This window comes from Gambusia affinis, linkage group LG23 (genome assembly GCF_019740435.1).
Source record: "Gambusia affinis linkage group LG23, SWU_Gaff_1.0, whole genome shotgun sequence".
NCBI lineage: Eukaryota > Metazoa > Chordata > Actinopteri > Cyprinodontiformes > Poeciliidae > Gambusia > Gambusia affinis.
This window is the reverse complement of record NC_057890.1, coordinates 3,096,568-3,120,144: the sequence shown is the minus strand read 5'-3', so window position 1 is coordinate 3,120,144 and position 23,577 is coordinate 3,096,568. Positions and strand designations below refer to the sequence as shown.

General features: G+C 37.6%; 1 protein-coding gene across 1 annotated transcript; it reads left to right on the top strand.

The window, feature by feature from the left end:
• Positions 1-4,305: 4,305 nt before the first annotated feature.
• LOC122826798 lies at positions 4,306-19,790 on the top strand. The gene is made up of 7 exons (XM_044109136.1): positions 4,306-5,335; positions 6,314-6,469; positions 15,573-15,803; positions 15,859-15,970; positions 18,214-18,318; positions 19,368-19,384; positions 19,680-19,790. The coding sequence occupies exons 1-7, from the start codon at positions 4,331-4,333 to the stop codon at positions 19,788-19,790; spliced, it is 1,737 nt and encodes a 578-aa protein (XP_043965071.1). The 5' UTR covers positions 4,306-4,330.
• The last annotated feature ends 3,787 nt before the right edge of the window (positions 19,791-23,577 follow it).

The window sequence follows — 23,577 nt, the reverse complement described above, 5'->3', positions numbered from 1 at the left end:
ATGACATTTATGAATAATTAAACATTTTTGCTATACTTATTTCAGAATCTTTCCATTGTCATTAAGAGAAATCAACCATGTAATAAAGCAATATAATTCATAAACTACATTATATTTCCGGCAGAAATGCACAGTTTAACTTAGCCAAAGCTGTTCATCATCTTAAAAGTTATACTCATGCAAAATAGCATTAGATTAATAGCAATTAATCTAATGCTATTAATCTAATGCATTAGTTGTGATTATTAGACCACCACTTTCATATTATTCTTTTTTCACAACAAAACATCAAAAAAATGAACTAGCATGTATACAAATATAGTGATATACAATTCTATCTATCTTCAGACATAGATAGATATACATATATGTGGAAAGTGACAGAACAGTGCACATAAAGGTTATATAAATGAATTTGTAAATAGACAATGTTCAACAATACATAGGAAATATAAGTAACTATATATATATATATATATATATATATATATATATATATACTAAACATCACTTACTTTAAGAGCAAACACACAACATGAAACCACATCTTGCTGGATGTTGAACTGTTTCACATTTCCATCTTGACACTTTCATCCCTTTGCTTCTCATAAATGCCCTTGTTGAGAGGAGAGAATGTTAAATTAACATCCTAGTTACCCAATCATGACATTTTTGATTATAATAAACAATAATTGTTCTTGTTTTTCTCACCTTGTTGGATACATGCAATACCATAAAAAGGACCCTGGTCATATAGACAAGTGTGACTTTTAAGTGAATGCAATTACTGTATGGAACCATCAGTTGAAATTCTTTCATATTTAATGATGCTGTTAATAAATTAAAGTTTGTAAGAAAGGGAACCATTTACAATTACAACAGTACAGACAATTTTGTAAGCATCATTCACTTGACATTTTTAAAGACATCATAACTGACCATCTTACATGATAATAATAAGGAATACATCAATTTCATATATAGAGGTCAATAAATAAGGCATGGAGATTTTGGCAGGCTAATAATAGGCATTGCTGTAAAATGCATCCCCTGCTAATATGGAGAAATAGAGAGTTAAGAGGGGTTTCACCTTTTCTACATAATCAGAGTAGTTGTATGAACTGCTGGTATGAATTTCATAGCAATAGGATAACATTTGAGGAAAATAGATAGGGCATGCATATTTTGGCAGGCTCGACATCCATATTGCCAAAAAATGCATCCCCTGCTAACTTGGAGAAATGAAAAGATAGGAGTGAAATAGCTTTTTCTACATAACCAGAGTAGTTCTATGAACTACTGGTATGAATTTCATAGCAATAGGATAACATTTGAGGAAAATAGATAGGGCATGCAAATTTTGGCAGGCTCAACCTCCATATTGCCAAAAAATGCATCCCCTGCTTACTTGAAGAAATAAAGAGTTTAGAGTGAAATAACTTTTTCTACATAATCAGAGTAGTTCTATGAACTACTGGTATGAATTTCATAGCAATAGGATAACATTTGAGGAAAATAGATAGGGCATGCATATTTTGGCAGGCTCAACATCCATATTGCCAAAAAATGCATCCCCTGCTAACTTGGAGAAATGAAAAGATAGGAGTGAAATAGCTTTTTCTACATAACCAGAGTGGTTCTATGAACTACTGGTATGAATTTCATAGCAATAGGATAACATTTGAGGAAAATAGATAGGGCATGCAAATTTTGGCAGGCTCAACATCCATATTGCCAAAAAATGCATCCCCTGCTAACTTGGAGAAATAAAAGATAGAGTGAAATAACTTTTTCTACATAATCAGAGCAGTTGTATGAACTACTGGTATGAATTTCATAGCAATAGGATAACATTTGAGGAAAATAGATAGGGCATGCATATTTTGGCAGGCTCGACATCCATATTGCCAAAAAAATGCTTTCCCTGTTAACTTGGAGAAATAAAGAATTAAAGAGGGATTTCACCTTTTCTACATAATCAGAGATGTTCTATGAATTACTGGTATGAGTTTTATATCAATAGGATAATATTTGAAGAACACGGAGAGGCCATGCATATTTTGGCAGGCTAATTATAGGCTTTGCTGTACATGCATCCCCTGCTTAGAGTTAAGAGTGAAATTACTTTTTCTATATAATCACACTTGTTTTATGAACTGCTGGTATACGTTTTGTGTCAGTAGAATTATATTTGTAGAAAATATATAAGGTCTACATGTATTGGCAAGCTAATAATTTGATATGCAAAAAAATGCATCCCTCTGCCAACTTGAAGAAATGAAGAGTTAAGAGGGACTTTACCTTTTCTACGTAATGACACTTATTCTCTGTGCTACTGCTATACGTTTCATATCAACAGTAGACAGGGGATACAAATATTGGCAGGCTCAGTAATTAAAATGCATCCCCTCTACATTAATAGACTAGACGGTTAAGCATGATATAAAATGTTCTACATAATAGGCCTCTGTTTTGTAATACTTTAAGCTAATATGATGTTAAAAGAAAAATCGGGAAATTTCAAACCAAATGCGGAGAGCATTTTCTTCAGACACGGACTGAAAAACGTTCGACTCATTTGTCTCAATAAATGTGTAAAAACCGTATTTATTTCAATTAATCTGCGATATAAAACCCACCGTTTTAAGGCTGACATGTTTAAGAAACGTGATATTGTTACGAATATCTTTAAAAGTTTCGTCTTCGGTCATATTTAAAAGTTTCGTCTTCGGTCATATTTCAGTCCGTTTCCTCATTAAAATGCGAGAGTTTAGAGCGATGCGCGCTCCCGCGACAGGGGATGCAATTCTCGGCAGGCATGCGTTTCTCGGCATAACACCTGTTAGCGAGGCCTCGGACGTCATCGTTTTCGGCTCCTCCCCTAAATGAAGCAAGCCTCGATACGCGCTTTACGGAAACGCCCCCTCCATTACTCGACACACGCCTCGAAGCCTCGGCTCATCACGTAACATCACTACTTATAAGGTCTTGTCATTCATGTTCGTTCTTCTGAATTTTGTTTCTTCATTTAATCTCGAGTTTTGTTTGTTATGTTTTTGACTTTAGTTTCCCAGAATTAGCTTTATTTCCTTAGTTTATTGTTTATGTCCTCTTCATTTTCCCTCAATGCTTGTTTGCTTTATCTCACCCTCTTTCCAATCAACCACCTGTCTCTTGTCAGCAATCAAGCTTCCCTCCTATCATTCTGCTGGATTGCTGGATTCTTCTGGTTTCAGTACATAAGCATTCTAGATTTTAGTGTAGAAATCGTTTGGAGGAGAAGCCTGAAGCAGCCTATATATTATCAGATGTCTTATTGACCTTCCGACTATGTATGCTAGGTTAGCTCGGGCAAGAAAATAAAACCTGCGTCATAAGAAGATCAAAGGCTGCTGAGAGTTAGCCTTATGTAAAGAGAACTTCTTAAAAAGGCAATTCAATTCTCTTCATGAGACAGATAAAGAAAAAGAAAAAAAGCTATACACTAATAAGGTGTTGCTGAATTCGTCCGTAAGTAACCTGGTGTGTATTGTTACTATTCCGAAGGTTTCTTCTTTTTTTTTCTTCTATTTATGTTTGGTGAGACAACATAGCCTAGTAGCCTAGCTTAGCAGGTCGGTTACGTAAAATACAAAAAATGAAAAAAATACCCTTCTGTTTTTATCAGGATAAATATTTAATATCCCGTAAAAGAAAATTTTAAAACATTTAAAAGAGTTTTATTTATTGCATTAGACATTGTGTATAGACATGCTGTTACAAGAAAACAATTGAGAACCGAACCCAGTTTTTATTTTATTTTATTTTTATTTTTTTATTTTATTTAATTCAACAAATTTAGCTTCCGAGATTTAACACTAGATGGCAATGTTGCCATAGCTGGAAAGTGATGCTTTATGTTTGCTGATATAATTAGCATTTAATCAAAAGTAATTTAATATCTGCCATTTCTTGGCAAACGTTGAGTTGCATCGCACATTGTCACAGATGAACCCAAATTAAGGCAAAGACAAAATTAACGCAAATATAAATACAAGACATCAAGGATACATTCCCTATTTCTGCAAATATGCTTTGGGCTAAAATAAATGTACATTGAGTTTGTGTAACAAATAAAACAACACTGTGATATAAATCTATATTTGTACTCCAATCTTTACAGGCTGTGCAAGACCAAGCATGTATTTTAACTTGTTGTTCAGCTTTGTGGGCTCACTTCCTCCCTCATTTAGCACCTTCAGCTTTAGCTCTCATGTCTGCGGAGACCCACAGATCAGAGTGTGCTGCAGTGTGTCGGTTTCTCAGTCAGAGCTGCATCCTTTGGTGCAACATGATCCTTCTGCTTGGTCTGCTTTGTGCTATCTGTGTGGACCCTGCTTGGAGTCACAAGGAAGATGGAAGTTTCAGTTTTGAGGGAAACATTCAGCAGGACGCAGTGGCCAACAACTCTGTTTACATCGCTACAGAGGAGAAGCTGTACCAGCTGAGCCATGACCTGACTCTGCTGCACAGCCTGACCCAGAGAGGGATCTTGAAGGACCACAATGGGATGGGTGATGCGGAGTTTCACCGAATCTCAGGAACAGATTTGTTAAATGCAAGGTTTAATGTCAATATTTTAATTCCATTTGCTAGGAATGATACAGTAGTCAGCTGCGGTGTGACCAACAATTACTGTGGCTATTGTGAGATTCTGGACCTGAAGAACATTTCTAAGCTGGTTTACAATGAATCCATCCAGGTGGGACCTCAGAGGAGCAGCAGTGGGTCTGTCAGCTTTCTGGTGGATGTGAAGGAGGATTCAGGTCAGACTGAGACTTACATTCTGACAGCGATAAAGAACCCTAGAGACAAGACAGCGTGTAGCCCTGATTTAAAGACAATCAACCTTCAAAACACCAATCATAAACAGAATGGAGATATATTTAACTGGTCTGGTCGATCAGGTGGTAAACCTGGGATCCAAACTGAAGCTGATGTAGAGTTTGTGGACGGATTCCAGATCAACTCAACAGTGTATCTGTTCTCCAACGTGGCATCAGGAGGTAAAACCAACAAAGTCCGTCTGATCTGGCTTCAGGCTGAAACCAGTAAAACTCAGACTCTGAAGTCTCTTCGTGGAGCGACTCTCAGTTCCTCTGGAGGTGAAGGCAGCAGACTGCTGGCCTCCTCGGTCATCCCAGGTGGACAGCAGGTCCTGTGGAGTGGAGTGTTCAGTGTGGACGGAGGAGAAAGTAACACTGAGCTGCTGCTGTTTGACATCAGTCCTGATCTCAGCAGGGAGATGAATAAAGATCCAGACTTTTTTTACACATCAAAAATTAAAAATTCCTGGGTAAGTTACTGTGAATATAAATATAAAGGAAAGAAGTTCAGTCATTTTATGGTCAATTGCATATGTTATCTTGGACGTTGTATTAAATTTCCCTTTGTGGTAAATAAATTATTGAATTGGTGAAATGTAACAAGAATGTTAGATGTACAATCTAAAAGCATTCTGCATTAAGGTTTCCATTTGATTGGCTTGGAAGGAGAAACATTTGATGTCTCAAATGTTGGCATTTATTAATCACAAAGTTTCTTTTTGTCCAATTATGTTTAATAGTTTTTTTTACCAGATTAGCAAAGACACATTTCCTTTGTTAACTTGCAATGAAACTTCACATTTATTATTTGACGTATAGGAATAAACACCAGTTGAGCTCAATGGTAATTGATGCCAAGTCCTTTGTGACATTTCATTGTCAGAGACACATGGTAAAGCTCTTATCTGCTATAAAATTACAGTAATAATTTTTGTTTCCCTGTTGATCATGTTGTCTAAAAGGCATGAAATGAAAGCAGTTCATTTTACTATATTACTGCATGAAATGGACATCAATGAAGTGAGGACATTTTTGTCTTTGTTCACCAGAAAAGCTCCTGGTGGCATTTTAGCTTTTCTTATTCTACACATCAATTCTGAGCAATAACAGTATTATTTTTTTTTCTAACTGCATTTGAGCTTTCTGTGGACAGTATTTATTATGGCAACAAAATTTTTCATAATTGAACTGTTTTGGGGTGTGCTACGATTGTTTCTGTTGTCTTTATAAAAAGTATGTTCATTCAAATACTCCTGTGGCCTCAACCCTAACCATTAAAAACTCTACAACATCTAACACGTGACCGTACGATCATTGATGCTCTGCAGGATTATCGGCTATTCACCCTTCAATAAATCAGTAGCATTTTTTTAGACCAAATGTTTTCAACTCTTCTCTGTAGACAGATTTCATAGACTTTAGAGCTAATCACTGTTTCTGTTCTTCAGTCAGGACCAAAGAATCTAAAACCAAAGGTTGTTCTTCTGAATCACAATGACATGACCTCTGTGTTGGCGATGAAGAAGAAGGCCTGGATGGTGTTCTTCATTGGAACAGCAGACGGATTGCTTATGAAGGTGTGTAGAAAAATACTGAATACTGCCGTACTGTTGGAGATGGGAGGATTTGTTTCAGTGTAAATGAGTTTCTGCCTTTAAAATGTGTATGTTGTGATTCTCTTTCCCTACCTACTAAAAATGATCTAACTCTACACACAACAGCCCGACTTAAAAGGCTTTGGAGTTAGTCAGGGGTTATGCATTGGTGAATAGAATAATACCTGATAAATATAAAAACATTTTCATTAAAAGGTGTTTTTGTTTTCAGCTCCAATAGCAGGGGGTGGTGTGAAGAAATGATTTCTTTTGAAGAAGTTTATAAGACATCTGGCCCCCGTTTCAAAAAGCCGAATAAGTGAAAATCCTGCGTAAATTCTGGGCCAACTATGCATATCCTGGGTTTTCAGTTTCAGAAAACCAAATAGCCGTTGAGTCAACTTACTCTGTGAAGCTATGCTGCTCAGGAGCAGGATTGTTTGAATAAAACCCTGAGTTTGTTCTTTCGTTTTGCTGAGTCCTTTAGTGGAGCAGCCTGAAGATGTTGGACAGCAAGTACTCTGCAGTAATCTCAGTCAGAAGAGGTTGATCACACTGGGATTAGATATTTTATCATTCCTGGATTAATATATTTTCGAACGTTACTGTTTTTGACCACAGTCAATTTGACTTAATAAACTTTGAGCCATGACTCAATGAGGAGATTCTTTGTGCTGCACATCATATTAATGCCAACAGGATCCTGTCAGGAATGTCACTGTAAAACCTAAACTTTATTGTACAGTAGAGGTGCCTGTAAGGCAAAAAGATAGTCAGGTCCTTTTTAGCAGAATGGTAATGTGTCTCTACCTGTCAGACAGGGCACACGTAGCATTGTTTTAGGCACATTTTATTTTAGAACTGAACTTTTTAGACGAGAGCCCTTGCACTGTTAGACTTGGATCATTGTGACTTAAATTTATAAGTAGTTTGCTATCTGAAAAACACAGGCAGCACAGTTTAATGGGGTTCCCTATAGTTACAGACTCACAAGACTAATAAAAGGATTTATTCTGACGAAAATATCCAACAGAATAACAATTGTGTTACAAGCTGCCCACTCCAAGCCCTACACAAACAAAAATACATAACAGAAATTAACTTAATAAATCTACAAATAAACTGGAAGTATTTAGATAGAAAGTAAATAGGACACACCTCTCCCGCAGGACAACATGACAAAAGGGGAGGGCCTAAGGGACGCAAACATTTTAAAGACAAAACCATAGAAGAAGAAATAAAAAGGAGGGGCTACCGTTCTTAAAGTAACACGTTCAAAACAATGACAGCTTTTCGGTCAGGTAGAGAACAATACAAATAACCAAAAGAAAGACATTTTGTGTAATTATAACATACAACTAGGTTACAGGTGCACTTAACACCTTGAAATTATGTGTTATATATACAGTATTTTCCTAACAAAGGGTAACATAATTACTTGATTGTGCTGCACAATGGCACTAGGTGCCAAGAAAATACATAATACTTTACCTTTAATTACTGAAAAAGATCAGTATTTGTATTTTTATTTTTTTTAAAAGCAGCTACAACTGAATCTCCACGCGTTTCTTGTTCTCATGTAAGCGATAGCTTTAGCACTGCGGCACAGTTAGATGCTACAGGAAGTTAGTGAAGAGGCAATTTGAAGACTCTAATGAACAATTCCTTTAAAGATGGCTGCTAAATTTTTTTTTTTTTCATGGAGTAACCATTTCAATAAACAATTATTGTATTGGTGCATTCAGTAGCTATAAACAATGTAAACCATGAGCATGAGTAATACCACTCTACTATGAAATTCTTGGTGAAATATTCAGAGTACAGAAAACCAGCTACAAACTCTCCTACCAGGTCCTCTTCTCCATTAATAGCCTTATTTGAATGCCTGACATTTGTCGGATTAAAAGTAGGAAAGGAAAGTGAAACCCTGTGTAGGTGTAGTGACTTATTGTGTAGGATAGGGTTATTTAAAACATCAAAAGCAAAGTGCAACCATCCATTGTAGAGAGAAGCAAAAGCTGTTTTCTGGGAGTATTGGGCTGTCAAACAGTAATGCCTCACAACGGGAACATTCGTGAGTCCCAATAAGTGGTTATTTCTCTTCCATTACAGGACTGCAAATCTAAACTGCATTAATAAAAACTGGATCCAAAAAGGCTTTAGTTGTGTGTCAGATGGCAGCCCCTGGATTTATTTATATATTTCCATTTATTTCTTAGTTGGGCGTACCTAGCATAGCAGCTGAAGAAGAACGCAGAACACCAACAGGATTACCATGCCAAATCGGTCAAGGCCCAGGTAAAAAAAAAAAAAAGAAAATAACAATCACCTCCAGGGCTGTTGAACAACAGGATGACTTATATTTTACATAGTGAATCTGTGGTTTTTACATGGCTTGGCAGGTGACAATGCCAAGCCTAAAAAATCAACATAATGCTAATTCTAGCTAAAGTTAGCTAAAATCTGTATTTTAGCGAATTTTAGCGTATATGTGAAAGTGCCACCTGCCAATTGCAAAATGATTAGCAAAAATGCTAAATGCTGCTGATTTTAGCATTTTTAGCTAATATCAGCATTTTAGCTAAAATTAGCTAAAAATAGTCTTCATTCTTATGGATGTTTTAAGTAACGTGAATACCCCATATGTGTGGAGTCTCACAGCATGTTGACTGACTTTGACTTACTCAATATAGCATGCTAAGCATAGCTAATACATCCAAAATTAGATGAAATACTTAGAACCCCTGAGCCGCTGAAACAAGAAGAAAAGAAAAAAAAAGAAAAAAAAGTAGGGACACCCAGATACAGTGGTGACATTACATTTGGAGCTCTGCACACACATCAAGAATTCAGAAAACATACACTGTTTTCCCCCCGAAACTGAAATATATATATATGAGAGGAGAGTGATCTGCATTTGTTGAAGTCACAGTTAATAATGTGGACATAAAATCGTCAAAACCCCAGAGCAAGCTAGCTGGATACCTGAACAAATCAGCCTTTGGAGTGTGAAAATCTGTGGCACAAATGAATAGTGTTAATCTGGCCGGCCAAGTTCTGCACACTCGCGGAAAGAACAAACTATGAAATCTTATTTTCTACTCTTTGCTCTCTCTCTCTCTCTTTTTCTCTTCTCAGCCAACACTTGCTAACCCTGAGCATCCTCGTCGAACACTAGCTTCCTATAAGGCTATCCTCTCTCTTCCTCTTCCTTCCAAACATCCTATCTTCACTCTTTTCTCGTCTTACTTTTCACCAATTCGAGTGTTCGGGGCTTGTGACAACACAGGCAACGTCTCAGCGGGGGGTTGACTTCTGGAAGTTGGGAAATCATCTAAGCTTCCTACTGTACTCTCCCAGCTGTCGTCTTGAATTTACAGACTTTTAGCGAACTGAAGAGTAATTTTCATTTACGCAATCCGCCATGAAACTTTTATATGAAGCCCTGTTTGGAGCAGAGGGGAGAGAGAAAACACTTTCACAAGACATTAACAACATGCACAGGAGGAAATAATAAACTGACCCTCAATTGAGTTTTGAAGATTTCTCGTAGCGTCTTCCATTTTTAGGGTTGCTTTAATTAATGTGAAGCTACAGAAACATAAATCCTAATGAAGACATCATAAAAGAAGTTCAAAGGGAGGTCGTGTTTGACTGAAATAAGGACTCCAACATATTGATTCTCGATCATCGACTATCGATCAACCATTCGTGCAGTTAAAAATACTCCTGATCTCAACTTGTTCTTTCTCTCCGAGCTTTCTCCGCTACCATGGCAACACCAAAGAGATCTCGAAAGGAAAGTCAGGCGTACAACAGTCGATGATCAGCCTTGATTAGACTCCAAGACTATTAGATAGAAGCTTGGTAAGACAGTGAAATCTGTCGGTGTGGTGCAAATACTGGGAAATGGAACGAAATATCAAAATGCCATCAGGCATCCTCAGTTTGGATCTCAATCTCACCTCACGGAGTGAGAAGAATCACAAGAAAGGGATGTGAATGTGCCAGAACTGAAGGTACTTAGGACAACAACAACATCCTTAACTATGGCAGATTTAAACCCCCTGTTATAGATGGAACATGTACAGGTCTGTTCCTGATTTATCGGTTTTCATCAAAGCAATTCAGAATAGGATTAGGAAAAAATGCTGTGGTCAAGACCCCTTCTGAGCTTGGGCCATTAGCAATGGTGTCCCTCAGCGCTACGTCCTACCTCCACTGCTTTTCTACCGTCATTCAAACAAGAATCTCCACAGATCAAGCAGTTAAACTCCTAAGGTGTTCAGACATAGTCTTCCCCATCATGACTGACCGGCTGGTGAATCCAGAACCATCTGGGGCTAAGAAAAAAGTAGAACTGATTAGATATCGCCCAATACCTCCCCAGCTCGCTACATTTTGCCGCACTGTTTCACATGTAGAGACCATCAACATCCTTAGAGCCACTATGTCCCATTCCTCAAAGTAGAGGAACATTGACCAGTGAACGGGAATCTGGTTCTGAAATTAAGTCAGTTGGTATTCCTACATCTGCAATGTTTGGTGGAAGAGAAATGGAGAGAATGACCCACAGGAAACAAGTCACCGAAGGTAAACAGAGGCGGAAATATTCTTTGGGCTATTTTTCTGATAAGACCATTGAGAGGCTAATGTACCATAAAACCTAGAACACTGAAAACCTCTTCTAGAACAATAACAACACAAAGTATACCATCACAGCAGTGAAGGAGTGGATAAAAAGAATCACTTTAAGACACTGTGTAGCCTAGCCTTTCTGGAGACCTCAGTCCTACGATATATTTGTTGATGTAGCCAAAGTTTTGAGTTAACAAACAGGAGCTAAAAACCTAAAAACCCTGGAGAAAAATTACAAGAAACCTCTTGCCAATAAAGATTTCCCCACAAAGTCCTAAATCACACAACGTTATTAAAGACATGTTTCAAACAATGACAAACAATGAAATCCCTTTTTTGTTAACAATACGGATGTTCTGTCTCTCCAGATTGAGACGAATTCAGCATTTAAAATGAGCGACTGTTGATGTCTTTGTAAATGAGCAGGTTCTCCAGGGGCATCAAATAATGATTCCTCCCACTCTTGAGTTTAACTTTTCCTATTGTCAGCTGAAATTTTATGGCCCCATTTGCAGAAGTGTACACATAGCCCGCTTTACTGCCAGAACCATTTTATAATTTGATGGTTCTCTCCTCCTACTGTGAAATACCTGCTGGAGCTAACGCTGTAGGCTCACTGGTTAAACGCCTTGTGCCGTTCATTTGAACGTATTTGTGTGAATTGCGTCAGGAACACACTAAACCGTCTCTTTTGTAGTGACATAATGTGACGAAACGTGTTTAAAAGTTTGAGGAATTGCTATTTGATGGCAACACATAAAGTTGCAATAAAAACAACAGTGTTTTTGGGCTCGACTGCTTCTTTCCCTGCTGTTTGCTTTGACCCAGATGTCTTTTTTCCCCCCTCATAATAATTGTCAGTATTATCATTAAAGTGGGATTAAGTGTTCTCATAACAGCGACTCCTTTCCTCTGTTCAAATTCTACCTTTTGGTTTAGTAGGCAGGCTTTTTTTTTATTAAAGTGAGATTAAATGTACTTTATGCCAACGAAGATTACGCTCTAACAATGGAGCTCAGAGAATTGTGACTACCCAATCCTGCTGGTTCTTTCTTTTATAAGTTGCTCAAGGTAGATTCTTTGTCTGGTCTCTCAGATCAATTGTACCTTTTTTAAAGAAAAATAAATACATAAAAAGATTGAATCTCACTGCTATATAATTTTCTATGATGTGAACAAGTGGTACTGATAACCATAGATTCTAAAGACTCAGGTGTTTAATTTTCTATAATCAACATTTGTTTAATACATTTTAGGAGGTTGTAGAAATGTTATAGGAATCATTCAAAAATATGGATTTATTTAAATACAACGAGCCATTCTTAAGCATGAATTTGTTACATGGGGATTTTATAACATATCTGATCAAATGAAGAGTGACATTTCAAGGTTATTGAAAAAAAACAAAAACAGAACATTTTAGGTACCAGCATGACTTACCTTACATTTTAAAACTGCAGCATTGAACTTATTTATTTTTTTTAACTGTAAAAAAAACAACAACAAATTGTCAACTTTATATTTGTTTATTGTGCATTTCTGAAAATAAAAATCTGATTCCTTTTGTTTAACCAACATGTTATTTAGTTTAAAACGGCTGAAGAAATCCATCATATTCTGTGACATTTGATAGAACGAAGCGCCAAAATGGTTTCTTTAAATAACATCACAAGGTTTGCCTCAAATGTACTGCTAAATTTAGGCCAATATATATATATGTATATAAAATATATATATTTAAAAATATATAATTAGTTTAAAAAGGATGCCTTTTGAATTAGTTTTTACTTTGAAGGATAACAGTTTAATTTCATACTCATACTGCTAATAATTCATTAAAACACTTCAGAATCGCATTTGATGAAAATATTTGGCATTGGGATTTAAAAAAAATTTTTTTTTTGGTTTAGTAGTTTACCATTTTAAATGGTAAATTTATAATTGTATTAGTCTGCTGCAGAAAGTTCTCTCACTTTTCTCCCAGCAAAAATTAAAAAAATAATAATTTAAAAACATAATAAAAAAATAAAATAACGATGACATTACAATCAAAAATCCTCCCTCGTAATCAGTGACTTTTAAACTCTGACATCAAGCTAAGTGAAATTCTCTTCCTGTGCAGCAGATTTTGTTTTGTGTTGGTTTCCATAATCGTGTGCCTGGTATCCGGGGGTAGATTTTCTAAATTAACAAGTCTTAGCTGAGATAATTACAGCGCTGCACTTGGTCTTCCTAAATCCCTGAAAATCTTTGGCATTACTGTAGATATCAGAGGATTAGACCACAATAAACGGCTTTGAATCATTGGCGGCGTTAGATATTTAAGCCTGCTAGTTGTGGAATTAATGCTAGTGGTAAAAGCAACACTAAGCATCTTTGATCAAATGATGGCACTTGTACAACATTTATTTTAATTTCATACTCATACTGCTAATTATTCATTATAACACTTCAGAATCGCATTTGCTGAAAATATTTGGCATAGGGATTTTTTTTTTTTTTTTGGTTTAGTAGTTTAAAATTTTCTCTGGATTTATTTTGTGACCAGGGTAGAAAGCTTCAAGCTGTTTTATTTTTAAATTATGCACAAAAAATGAGCAGCGAAAGTAAACAGCAGTCTCTGCATGAAATTTAAAGTTTTTGCTCTCTTAAGTTAACATAAATAAATACATCATTTTACGTATAATTTAGAGTGTGCATTTTTTTTATTTTTAGTGAAACAGTTACATATTTGTTAACTGTTTAAAATGTTAGCTTTAAATGGAGTATGGAAACATAACTCTGAGTATGCAGAAATAAGAAACACTTTCATTTAAAAAACTAATTTTGTGTTTACTTTGGCTAATTTTTAAATCAGTTTGATATTAGTAAATATGTAAGTGTGAAAAACTAGCAAAAGAATACAATTAAGAAGGAAACCAGAAAGGGGGCAAACACTTTCACGCCACTCCTTGTATCCTCCTGCTATTAGCTCTGCCAACACTAAGAAAGATCACCAATCTGTTGATAGTATTATAGGTAGTGTGCACTTCTGCAAAAAGCAAGAAATACTGAAGGATAATTTATATTTTAATCTATGTCGTTTGGAAATTGAAGCTGATTTGGGATCGACATTCCACCCACGGCATATTTGGAATCATCAGAAAACAGGATTTGCCACTTGTTGCTGTGCTAGCTATTAGTGACAGCATTGCTGTGTTCAAACACGTGCAACAATCACAAATGATATGCAACATATAAGAAGTGCTAATAAACTGTTGGCAAATTTCACGTTTTGCCGGTACGGTAGCCATATTGGGTGCTAAGTTTGAGGCTGCTTAGAAACCTCCAAAGTTCTCAGTTGGATTTCAAACTTCAGAAGCGAGTTGTTTTTGTATTTTAAACTGGGAAGTTATGAAATTCTGACCTCCCAACTCTTCATAGCAGGCATCCACAAATGTCTTGCTTTCAAATCCTCCAAAAATGTGCATGATAATATATTTTACCTGCGCCTAATACACTCCTGATCAAAATCTTAAGACCAGTCAAAAAATTGCAAGAATTTGCATTTTGCAACATTGAATCTTAAGAAGGTTCTAAGTAGAGCTTCACAATGTTAAAAGGACAAATCAGTGCAAGAGACAAGAACATTTGAGCAGGGAATTGTCTGAAAACTGCATTTACACTCAAACATAATTTTTTCAGCTTACAAATCATAGTCAATATCATAGATGAAGATTTAGCAAAACGAGCTGAACATGTGTACGTTTCACATGTTTCACATGTTTCCACCGTTCTTCTGCTAGTAGAGATTAACGTAACTTCAAATCGATGACCGGCAACTTGTTCCACAGCAGAGTAGGGCCTGAATGTAACCCCAAAAACAAGTAGGGAAAGAAAAAATAAAAATAAATCACACACTGTACTTTTAATCGAGAGGCTTGAGGAAAAACATGAAAAACACATTAGTCCTCTTCAATTAGCCAGACCTGACTGTATTCAAGCGTGAGGCTTTTACACTTGAGTAGCGAATCAATTCGGTCTATAAAGCTCTCGTTCCATTTCATTTACAACACATTTACATCATTACCGCAACATAAAAGTACACATTTGAATTAGCGACTCTTTGTCACAGCTAACTAAGTTTTTTTTTATTTTATTTTTTTTAAACAATACATGCACTGTTTGCTTTTGACTTTAACAGCTGCTTGTTAATGTTGAGTGGGGGGCTGTGGCTGGTGTACGATACACTCACTGCTGACGGCCTTTTACTGCATGTAAGGGAAGGACGGTAAAAACAAACAAGATGTTATATCAGAAATAAAAACTGCTTTAGTTTCTACTGAAGCTGAACAGCAGAGTTCACCACGTAGGTGAAGGTCAATGTATTTTGAGGCATTTAATGATTTGTTTGCTCCCTCTGTCTGGGTGAAAAACAACAAACATCCGTCCATTATCTTTCACTTATCTGAGATCGGGTCATCGGGGTACGCAGGACCAGGAGGCAAAAGCAGTCAGCCCTCCAACAAGAAACACTCTGGGCGACCCTGAGGCATTCCCAGACTCCCGACGTCCTGGACTCTGGGGATTCCTCCAGCTCAATATGACCAGAAAACCAGCAAACGGAGGAGCCCAGGAGGCAACCTGGTCAAAAACCGAACCCACACCGACCGACGCAGCGGCTCATCCCGTGTCTGAGGCCGAGTCCAGCCACGCTACGCAGGAAGTCGATTTCAGCCGCTGCCAATCCGGTTTCTCGTTCTGTCCGCTGTTAAAAACAGGTCAAGTTTAACTCGAGGAACACAATTGCTCTTGAAACTCCTCCGCTTGAGGCCAAAACAGACCTCGACCCGGAGCGGGCGGCTCACAACGGCGTCGGCAACAAACAACCTCGTGGGATTTTAATGTCTTCTTACCCACAAAGTGTCAGAAATAATATATACAAACGTAAGATATTTACATAAACCACCGCTTATATTTAGAGAAATGTTATTGGTTTTCGGCGACCTTCAACTGATTCCTGGCATATTTGCAGTCATTAAAGACCTGGGAACATTCAAACTGCCTGTCATTAATAACACTCTACATTTTGGAGCAATTCAGAAGAAAAAAACTATTTCACACTTTCTTTACAACTTTTAAACATCTAGATGAATTAAAAAGCTGAGTTGTGTTTGGGAGAATTGCTAACTTTGCTGTTGCTGTTCTTTATTCTTCTTTTGAAATATAATTATTAGCTTTATCGCCACCTTCTGACCCGGCATGGGATTGTACCATATTTTCAGAGAGGAATCTCAGTTTGTTTCATTTTTTTTATAATAATATTACAATATCTATTTACAAACTCTTCCCCCAGTAGGTCTAAACCAGAAGCCAAAAAAAAAACCCAAAAAAAAACCCTCTGACTTAATATTTGTGTCCATACACAACATGTTCAAAATATATTGGACAAATAAGCATCTAATACTTAAAAGGACAGTCAGTTCTTTTCAGAAATGTGGACTTTATTAATCGTCTCTCCTGTTTTTGCAAGCCATACAAAATTTTTTTAATAAAGAGTAACTACATTTGAAGAAGTGATTATTCTGAAAAACCTGTTCAAAAGCTCTGAAAAGCTCCTCAAATTACATCTGAGTTTATCATGTTTTATTCAAATAATAATTTAAAAAAAGAAATCTCACTGACGGGGAATATGCAGAAAACTGCAGAGCTTTTTTTTTTTTTTTTTATTTGTCAAATATTTTACTCTACAAATGAGATGAAAATGTTTTGGCTCCCTAATTCCCTCTCCTCCGTTCTTTACCACAGCCCTCGTTTCATCTCCAACTTAAGTGGATTGAAAAAAAAAAAGTCTCTTTTTCTCTGTTACATCTTGCTGATGAATGTTGAAATTCCCACCAATCTTCATAACCACCACCTCCGTGAAAAGCGGCAGTTAAGCCGTCCCTCTAAAATTCAAATGAAGATTAAGCAGAACCGCTAACAGGACGGCTCCAGAGAGCGAAAGGAAGACGAATAAATGAAGGGGAAATACTAAGATTAAGAATGTCATGTCATGTCATGTCATGTCCTCGTGTTTGGATCTGTTCGGTGGCTGAAATATGCAGCTGTAAACCAATAATATCCATCTTGGTTTATGTTGCTCGTAGACTTTGTTTGGAGGCGTTTGGATCAAATCCTGTCGGAAGCTGCAAGACAGTTGAGAATAGAAGAAATAACGAACAGAAAGCCCCCGTTCTGGCGTTAAACAGGGGAGTCCATCAATCAAAAATAAACAATTAGTGGAACGCATTCGAAAACGATCTAAGACTGAGATGAAAGGGGGGGTGGAGTCACAGTTTGAAAATTATGCAAAAATAGGAACTAGTAGAAGAAGAAAAAAACTAGTGGAGTCAAATTGTGAATATTGAACTTAGAAAATATCCAAACATAAAACTGTTCAAATGATCATATAGACATATGATTATTGCTGCATTTTTCTTGTCAATTAATTTAGTGTTACATTAATTGATAGTTTTGTTTTTTTGTGAAGCTTTAAGAAATAATAATTGTTCATCCACTGCAGTTACAGTTAAATACATATTGATTGGTTTCCTGTTTAATATGGGTTTAGTTGTGATATGAATGAATTTTACATGTAATAAATGTGGCTAAGAAGTCAAAATTTTGATAAATTCAGGCTTCTACCCACTTCCTTCAATATGTAAAAAGAGACGTTTCGACATTATACCTCATGATGTATTTTTTTTTTTTTTTGCACATATTAAAAAAACAAACAAGCAAATTTGACTCATTGTCTCAGAATGAACTACCAGGGTACGATATATGGTCGTGCTTCTTGACTTTCTGGGATTTTAAGTTTAAAGAATGAAACAAAACATTTTTGAAGGTTTATCCAGAAAACGCAGATCATAACTCAACCTCGGCCTGACCAGCAGGTGACCTGGAACGGTGGTTTTAGCTTCACACTGAACCAGTTCACGGTCAAGGTTTACCAACGTTAGCTGGGACTTTGATAGATAAGCAGCAGACTTCGTAAGGGCAGAGAACAAAAAATATGAGCTCTTTGGGGATGAATTATGAATAGTGGAGGGTCCACCGTTGTGGTGCTCTTTTGGTCCTTTTTTTTGTTCCAGGCACAATAAGCGAGAAGGAGATGATAAACATTCTCGGACATGTTTTGGTGAATAACTCGTCGCAGGCAGAAACTGGGTTAGTCTCTGGAGGTCGTCGACCCAAAGGTGAAACTGCTGTTTTTAACTAAGAGGAAGAAGAAAAAAACAAAAACAAAAAAAACTTTGACCTCAAGCTTGTTGAAAATCCTTTACAGGAGTCAAAGTTAAACAAACTGGAACAATGAAAAGCCAAAGAGGAAAAAATGCTAAAGTTAATCAACCTAATGCAGCTACTCTGGTCTCTAAAGTCTATAAAGGCCGTTTTGAATTTCTAAACTATTTATTCTCCCTTTTTTTTTCTTTGTATTTTCTCAGACCAAACCAAAAACAGTACATACCCGTGACCAGACCAAAAACTAAAAATTGTTTAAGTTTTCTTACTGTTGCAGGCCTGTTATGATATATTTGGACCAGAACTGCACACCTAGACACTTAATCTTTTGCCCTTCTCCTTTAGCTAACGCTCTAATTGGGTGAAAAGGATCGTTTAGCCATTTTAAATCAGTGCCAGAGATTTGTCAAGTGATTTAGTTCTAAACTTTGACTGGGCCATCCTGACAAACGGATGTACTTTGATTCAAATGTCCCTTAGTGGCTCTGGTTGTATGTTAAAGTTCATTGTGAAAAGCTTCCCCCACAGTAAGATGCCGTCACCACCATGCTTTACATTTGGAATGGCCACAGGAACTCTTTGTTTCTGCGTTTATTTTTTTTATTTGATCAAAGCCCTTCCTTCCACACGTTTATCTTTTCTTAGGTAATCATCTATTATATTTAGGGTTATCTGAAGATAATGGAGGCAGGATACGAATTAAAAACTGCATTTATCAGAATTTGCATGAGAAAACCTTCAAAAACAATGCATTATTTTCCTTTTACTTCACATTTATGTACTACTATGTACATTCCTGTCGCATAGAGTCCAAATCAAACACACCGCCGTATACAAATACCCCGGTGTTTGATGAAACCGTCCTGGAACGGGTCTGACAGGAAAGCCGGCTCACTGTTAAAACAACCAGAATCAAACACAAACATGAGAGACGAGCCACCAAACAGATTCTGTAGCATGTTGGCGTCCAACAGCTGTTGGACTCGTTTCTGTTCCGCTGTAGGCTGGATGACCTACATGGTGGGCATGCAAGGCATTACAATGTTCTCTGTTTTTTGAGCCAGAATTAGTGTAGGAAACATCCAGTCCTAATGACTAATGGTTGTTAATAGACTAAAAGAGAATTGTGAAGCCCTTCCAAGATGAAACGCACAAAGAGACACGGATTATCTTTAGAAACAGACCTACATACTTCTACTTTGCACACCTTGAGCTCCGACGCACTCTGGCATCTTTCCAGGTGGCGTCTTGTCACAGTGTGACATTTCTGGCAATGCAAACCCAGCAGTCTGTAAACTGTCATTTGTCCCGGCAGAAACGACAGGCCCCGATCAAACCGGTGACGATCCAAGACTCCCCGAACCACACAGAACCGCACTGCGACTCCCACAAAGAAGCATGCCGCATTTACACGCAGAGCGCATAAAGCACCGGGACCCTAAGAGGCTCAACACCGCAGCAAAATAAAGAAAAATCAATTGTGCCACTATGGTTGAACCTCGTGCTAATTCAAAAGAGGCCAACGAGAGTATTTCCCTTTAATGTGTGAATGTTATCTACTGCCCATTTGGCAAGACTGCGCGGGTTGGGCGGCCAAATGAAAAGCGGAGGAACGACATTAGAACACAGATGAGTAGATTGAGTACCATGAGAGGGTCACTGATAACTGTTCTGTCTTTATCTCTGCAGAGTCACTGAACCTTCAGCCGGAGGGGGTCGGTTGCCGTTTATGTTAACTCAGCAGCTTTGGTCGGCTGACTGTAAAGGGGAAAGCACACATCCTCAGACAGGAGGACGGACAGACGCTCAATATACTAACAAGCAACTGCACTGTTTTCAGAGAACGGCGGGATTTGAGGGGTTTTCTCACACTTTGATAATCAAACAACTTTTAATGAACAAAGGTAGATTTGTAAAATCAGAAAATCACTTAAATAGAAACAACCTGATTTCATAAAGTAGGTTAAAAGACCCCTAAAGGCAACGCATCACACACTTCAAGAACAGATGAACAGCTTTGTTACGTCTCTGAAGCCTTGGGGACACTAACAAAACTTAAAGGGGCAGTATTATGTAAAAATCAACCTTTTGGGGCTTTACATCATAGTATATTATTCTCTCATCAAAAACATATCTGGAGTGTTGCCTTGATTCATCCCCACTCAACTCCTTCAGACTAGCCAGCAGCAATTAGCAAAGACCTGGTGGAACTGTTCATCTGCGGAGCTCATTATAGCAGCTAATTCTCAGTGAAAAGCTGATAAAAATGTTGTTAAAGGGTTAATAGAGAAGCCATGTTGCAATGACTTCCTGAAGGCGGAGTTTCAGAAAGAGCAGGAGTTTCTTAAAGAGACGGAGGCCCAATTTCAAGGCATTTAATTACAAAGTCAAATTTCTTTTAAGTCATATTTTATATATATAACAACTGAAGGTAACAGTTACTTGACTGAGCCACAAAATGACTCCGTGTGTCTGGAAAGCACACGTGGCTTTTCCCCAGAACTAACCAACGTATCAAAGCGTAAGTCCATCTTACAAAACAACATCTGAAGACCTACAGGTCACTTCACTCGCCTCAGTTAAGGTCAAAGTTCATGATTCAACCATATGAAAGAAACTGGGCATGAACAGTTTGAGTGGGAGAGTTCCAGTTGCAGCAACATATGACTGATGGGATCATCAGTCTGGATTAAAAGACTGATGATCTTTGGAACTGATGGAACTTTTTTAATGAAAAAAGTTAAATTTTTAACGAAAAATGGAACTTTGTAGGAGTAACTGGCACAAAACGCACGTAGAACGTTTTTTTCTTGTCATACTTTAATGTTGAAGATCATCAAATGACTTTTGTTCAACAGACTCTCTGTCCTTCAGGACCTTGACAACTTCTAACTGATGGGATCCTTAATTCTGTCCTCCAGCAGAAAACCCTTAAGGAGAATTCCCGGTCAACCCTTTGCAACCTTAATCTCTCTGAAAGTCTAGTGAAATCAAGCCTAGTCAAAGCCTGGACTTAAATCTAAGTGGCAGGGCACTAAGTAGACCATTTGTGACCAAAATCTCATCCATTGTGCCTGCACCAAAACAACTCTGCCAGTAAGAAGTGAGCCAGAATGTCAACAGCAAATGCTCGATGGTGGTAGTTCCAGCCAGGGGGGTCCAAAGCGGTTAATTACTCTAACCACACTGAGCCAGCTTGGCTTACATAACTTGCTTTCCCTTGAATTGGTGCCGTTTTAATCACAATTAATTACAAGATACAACTAACAGGATTTCCTTTCTGCTTTTCTGCGTTTCTTTGCGTCGCAGGAGTCCAAAATTCCTCTTATTGCTTCACACTTCCCACGTGCTGATGCAGCGCTATCCACGAAGGGTTGCAACTGATCAGCAAATATTCTGATACAGCCAATCTGCTCAGTCAGTCTCAGAATTACAAAAGTGCCCCCTTGTGTATGTAGGGCAGTAGCTTAAATATATCAGTGGATGTCACCAAAATGTTAGATTTGTTCTTTGAGTTATGGAAATTGGTAAAGTGTGTCCGTTAAAGAACGCCGTACTTGGCGTCCGTTACGGTGCGCTGGCAGTACAACGGTCAGTATTTGCTGTGAATTCTGAAGGTAAGCAATACTGACCGCCAGCTCCTCAATGTAGCCAAATGTTACTTTTAATGTCCAAATAGTTAGTTTTGTATCGTTTTGTCTTTTTCTTCTTTTTATGTTGACACGGCAGTATTTGCTGTGAATTCTGAAGTATTTGCTGTGAATTCTGAAGGCGAAGCCGCTGCGCTGTCGGGTGGCGAATAAGCGATCTGAACCACGATCGCAACCCGTGTGTGTATTCCTGCCTCAAGTTTCCTTCCGACAACAACAATTAAAGAAAAACACAACGCAGAGTCTAAGGAACAGCGAGGTCTCATCCCACACTTAAAGGGTTACATCTTTGGTGCCGTGACCCGGATCGTGGTGCTTCAAGATCACCTAGGCAACAACGCCAGCAGCCCGGTTACCCAACGGTTTCGTTCGGGCAGTTGAGTATACAATTTAGTGTGTGAAGCTGAAGCTGCAACATATTATTTTAGTGTCATTTTATTGCACTGTTAAGGTAAAAAAAAAAATTGTTTGTGAACTACATTTTGTTTGAAATATTTCTTATATTGTGATATCCTGTTTCTTTTTTTTGTCTAATTAGAATTTGTGTAAGTGCGTTAAGATAATCTAATTATTTATTTATCTTTGACTTATAAAAAAAAAGTTAATTACATGGTGTTTGAAATATTTATTATATTGTGATTATATTCTGATAATTTATATAAGTTTAACTGTAATTTTGGGAGTGATTCAAAATAACTGTGCCACAAAGTTATTTATGTATTTATTTATTCATTTATTTATTCACAATTAAACGCTAAAAAGGGAACATACACATACAAACATACATTTTGGCTGTCTACATTCATTTAAAAAAAAAAAAAAAACGAGAGATCTTTGAAAATAATGAATAACTACGCAGTTACCCCAATGAGGCAGATGCCCTCTATAGTAGCATCCAGCCACCTACTTACCCCTGAACCAGCACTGAGCCACAAATTCGACTCCCCAGGGGTGCCACACACCTACCTACCTGGAGGAGGAGCAACAGCTGATGCCAGCAACCAACCACCAGCAGTGAGGCCAGAGCCAACTAACCAACCCACAGGACTTAAGTGCCCCCTTGTGTACAAAGAACCACTATATATATATATATAATAAAAAAAACAGTGCCTTGAAACACAGAGGCTCTTTAATAAAAAGCACAAGTGATGCAACACTCTACAACGTCGGTTTTCCCCGACTGTGGCAGATGGTGTTCGGTTTAATCACATTTAATGCACAAGAGCCAGTCAATGTCCGTCACTTTCAGTCTGCTGAGCAAGATACACTGGCAGCCGGTTAAAAGCACATCAGAGCAGGGGACTTACTGCGAGACGCCATGGCAACAGAGTCTAAGCACTGCGCTGAATGGCCTGAGACCCATTTCTTAAAAGCTTCCGAGGGTATCAAGGTGTGACGCATCAAGCTTTATAAGTTGAGCACTTGCTGAGTTTTTAGGGAAAACATGCATTATTGGCATGCGGGCTGCTCAGAAAACAGCTATATCAGCAATGTACCAGAGTCGTAATCCGTGCCGGTGCATCCCGCGTTCGTTAAAGAGGATTAAACTGTCAGGTTTGAGGT